This window comes from Ipomoea nil, unplaced genomic scaffold (assembly GCF_001879475.1).
Source record: "Ipomoea nil cultivar Tokyo-kokei standard unplaced genomic scaffold, Asagao_1.1 scaffold2462, whole genome shotgun sequence".
Taxonomy (NCBI): Eukaryota; Viridiplantae; Streptophyta; class Magnoliopsida; order Solanales; family Convolvulaceae; genus Ipomoea; species Ipomoea nil.
Window position 1 is genome coordinate 11,974 of NW_017618890.1, and position 4,738 is coordinate 16,711.

The 4,738-nt window shown below is 34.8% G+C and overlaps 1 protein-coding gene across 1 annotated transcript; it reads right to left on the reverse strand.

The window, feature by feature from the left end:
• Positions 1-2,159: 2,159 nt before the first annotated feature.
• Positions 2,160-3,230, reverse strand: LOC109152571 (F-box/kelch-repeat protein At3g23880-like). Its single transcript, XM_019300249.1, has one exon. The coding sequence runs from the start codon at positions 3,228-3,230 to the stop codon at positions 2,160-2,162; it is 1,071 nt and encodes a 356-aa protein (XP_019155794.1).
• Between the last annotated feature and the right edge of the window lie 1,508 nt (positions 3,231-4,738).

The window sequence follows — 4,738 nt, forward strand, 5'->3', positions numbered from 1 at the left end:
CTTAATGAAAAATATATGAATATGATTATTATATATATATATATATATATATATATATATATATATATATATATATATATATATATATATATATATATATATATATATATATATATATATATATAGAGAGAGAGAGATTATAGAGATATTACAAATGATCCAAGAATGAGAACCCCAGGATCCAAGAAGGCAACCTAGACGAAGAAAGTGACCCGAGCCCAAAGAAGGCGATCGAGACCAAGGTGGTCCGGGCCAAGCAATTAATGCAATCCGGACCAAGGCAATTCTGACCTATGTATGCGACCTAGCCACATGGGACCGACCCAGGGCTTCCAACTAGGCTTTAACCCGTTCCCACGGCTTACCCTGAGTTAGGGGTGATTGTTCCTGTTCCGGTTCCGCAAATGACCAAACCGGAAATGGAACCTTATAGTACGGTTCCGGTTTATGAACAACGGTTCTGATTGGAACCGTCGGTTCTAACCGAATTTTAAAAAAAAAAAAAAAAAAAAAGAAAGTGAAAAAGTGAGACCATTGCCTCTTTGGCCTTTGCGCCACTGCCACTGCCCACTGCCCAATGTGGCAGTGAGGTAGTATGCTGCAAGCCTATGCCCTGCTGCCATCATTTTAAATTATTTCTTTTTTTTTTCGGTTTGGAACCGGAACCGTCTGGTTCCGGTTCCTTTATTTCACAAAACTTAATCGGAACCTTATTGGTTCCAGTTAGGAATCGGAACCATACGAACGGTTCCGGTTATTACAGTGATGATTACGGCTCGAATCGCCGTGGTCACCCCTACCCTGAGTTTAGCTAAGTTTGCTATACTTTTCTTGTATAAATAGCTCATGTCATAACTTAGATAAATCATGTTCTATTCTTACAAAACTCTTGTAACGTTATTTTATTAATCCACTCAATATTATTATTACAATTATCTCTTGATCTTTTACTATTTTACCCCATTAATTTATGCAAATTTATTGATTCATCCATATCATGGGTCATTTTGTTCTATCAAGATGAATTAAATCATATAAGGAAGTTAATTCATAAAATCCATAAGGAAATTAAATAAAGGAGGATAATATATATACGAAGCTCCCGATATGCATTTACGGAAATTAGAATGGAAATCTGCCTAAATGCAATTAATGTGATTATAATGGAATTACATTGTGAATTTGTGATGGATTTATGAAACCACTTTACATCATGAAACCACTTTACAAAAAGGGATAGGAAAATTATAATAATATTATTGTTACTAATTGGAGCCTTAAGTTCAAAAGATTATATACGACTCGAGATTATAATTCAAGGAATAGATAAATAATAAATAAAGGAGCCCAAATAAGGAGCTAGGAATAAAGGCAAATTAATTGACCATGAATAAATGTGTATTTCTAATATGTTGAATGTACATTATTTGTGTACTAAACGTTTATTATTTGATAGTATATACCAAATAATGTATCTTTAAAAAATGAATCTTTAGTATAATAAAAATGTACTTTATGTAACCGAACCCAAGTGTCAATATTAGAAGTCATGATAACACGGGGCGCCGTTGACACGATGGAGAGCGCTCGACGCCCACTAGCCACACTATTGTAGCTCGAGGAGTTCAGGAGACCCTTTTTTCGGCCGGTAGGGACCACTGGCCTTGAGACCGCCCCCCGCCCTTAGCGGTAAGTTGGTAAACCCCATGGGTCAACCTACCCCTCTATACTCAACATATATTCCACCCCCCCCCCCCCCCCCTCTCCCCCTTCACACTCTCTCTGTATCGCCTCACACCCAAGTCCGTAATGGATGGGTAGTTAATATTATAGCCCAAAGTCACAACCCTTTACACTAAAATGCAATGAAATTTAACTTAGAAACATTTCTATCTTACCTGTGTTGCATTCACACAAATCTATAGTTCACCAAACATGGCTAGGAAAATACTTCACAAAGCTCATACACAAATGATACAATAAAAAATTAATACTATTTTTATACTTAATTCAACACGATTATAAAGCCATTGATGAACTCTAAATCAACCCATCAAAAAGCAAAATTTTCTTCCTCCAACATGACATGAACAATTAATTTACAGACCCGTCATGGTGAAACAAGGGTGTCCACATAACTAGTAACCATATAACCAAGATCATAGGGATATTAAAATTCTTACCCCTTCTAGCGTTGGTCTATGGAGCTTCAACTGATGCCCAACCATCATTAGAATATCACCATTTTCCGAAACATGTACAATTGCGAGTTTAGCATTACACAGAGCCATGTATGCCGTGTTCTCTGAACCCCGGGGAAGTGGATGATGAACTGGTAAGTTTGAAATGCAGACTAGTTTAGTCCATGATTCTTCAACTCCAAACTCATTCATCACCCAAACTTCCATTTGACGTTTGAGATGAAAACCTGCAAAAAGCAATCCTCTTGACTCACCTACACAAATGGCAGCCCCATGTTCATGGCTGGGTAACGCTATAGCTTTGGCTGTTTCGGTGGTTAAATTAAAAGAAATTATATTCCAATTCCAGTCACTGTCATCTAAGTTGTTGTTGCACCAGTTGAGACTACCACTCACAAACACAGCAATTCTGGGATAAACAAACCCACTACTAAACCCTCTATCACATCTTTTCCATGTCCCAAGCTTAAAACTATACACCAAAACCACATATTCATCATCACCATTATTGTCACCATAATAAGCATAAACAACCTTGTAGTCGTCATTATGCATGTCGTATCCAAATCCAAATATGCTTATGTAGCTGAACTGCCATACGTCTGGGATTGTCTTGACGTTTCCATTTAATGAAGGGTTCCAAATCATTATTTGATACGGTTTAGCACGAAAGCAAAAGAGCCCATTGCAAGAACCCAAAAATTCAAAACCATCTTTAGGGATTAAGACTGAGCGGTCAATTGTAATAAACTTTCGAAATGATGATTGCTTATTTTCTGTAATAGAAAACAAGGACATATAGCTAATCCGATTTACACTGCTATATGTCATGACCTTAATATCCTTTTTCGAATGAAAATTTAAGTGCAATTTGACAAATTCTGGAGATGATATTAAAGCACGCCAAACTTTTGAAACACACCTAAATTGCAGTAGAGATTTCACAGGCAGCCTTTTAAGGATTTCTGTGATTATATCTTGATTCAAATTTTCTTGTTGCATATGGCGCTTTGGAGTAGGGAGTGACATCCTGATTGTGTGTCTTAGATAAAAATTTCTTTTGTTATCTGAAAATAAAATATATATATATAATTATATATTTTAACCCAACTCTGATCTATTTCTCACTATATCCACAAGAAATTTAAATGTGAGTACATACAAAATGAATAAAAGCCATACAAATTACAAAAATATTCCAAAAAGGAATTAGTTTAACAACAAGGAATTAGTTTAACTATATATATATATATATATATATATATATATATATATATATATATATATATATATATATATTGACTTCACCCTTCACCCACCTACCTAACCATCAAACACCACCTACCTACCCCTACCATCACTATTTCCTATATTCCTATAATATAATCACATTCTTTTTACGCACTATAACCTATTTATTTATTCCTACTAGCTATCACCTACCTATTTAATCCATCCCCAACTATCAATGCTCCACAACTGTCTACTTACCCATTACTGCATATGCATCTATTGCATTCATATTTCTTTTACTTGTTTTACTATTATTTCTAACTCAATCCCATCTACCTAACCACAACTCCATATATAACAACTTACATACTTACAATATTACTTGATACTTTTATCAATTGTCACTACATTTTTATTTCTTTATGAGGAAAAAAATAGTGCAAATTAGTTTCCTATTTTACAAATTAATAAATAAATAGATTTGAACTCATTTAATAGCTTCTAATGAAAATGAAAACTTGATATTTTTTTAGCTGTGTGCGCGTGTGTGTGTGTATATATATATATATATATATATATATATATATATATACATACATACAGATAGAGAGAGATGAAGAGAGAGATCGAGATAGAGAGAGAAAATTATATCAAAATTGCACAAAACCTATTTGAAGTTTGTTAGGTTTTTTTTTTTTTTTTTTCGTAATCTCTTTCTCACTTTTAATGGCAGACAAGTTTGTTAATGCGGGTGTTTTAAGTAACAAAAATTTAGAAAAAAATAGAAAATGTATTCAATAAAACATGTTTCGAAATGAATTTGTCAATGTTTTCACAATTTCAATTTCATTACAAAGAAAACAATTTTTTGTGGTTCAAATTAAAGGAAACATACATCTATGCTTCTAAAAAAATTTCAAGTCTTATAGCTAGTAAAGGGGATGAGACTAGAGATTACCTTCTCAATCTAAGGAGTTTCGATGACGATTGGAGAGATCGGGTTCCAATCGAGAGATGAGAGTCAAAAGAGATCGACAGCAGAAGCGAAGATTAAAGTGAGAGGAGACAAACTTGAGAGAAAGAGGATTTCGGTGCGGCTTAGAAAGAGAGAGCGGAGGGTAGACGGGGAGGAAGAGGGAGGGAAGGAGGGAGGGGGAGAGAGAGAGAGGAGAGGGTAGTTGGAGATATGGTAACGGACGAAGAAAGCGTTACGGTTTGACAGAATTAAATTGGGTGGGCCAACCGAAAAAAATTTCCTTCAGAGAATTTGTCTAATGTAGAAAAGGTAAGGAGTGTACAACATG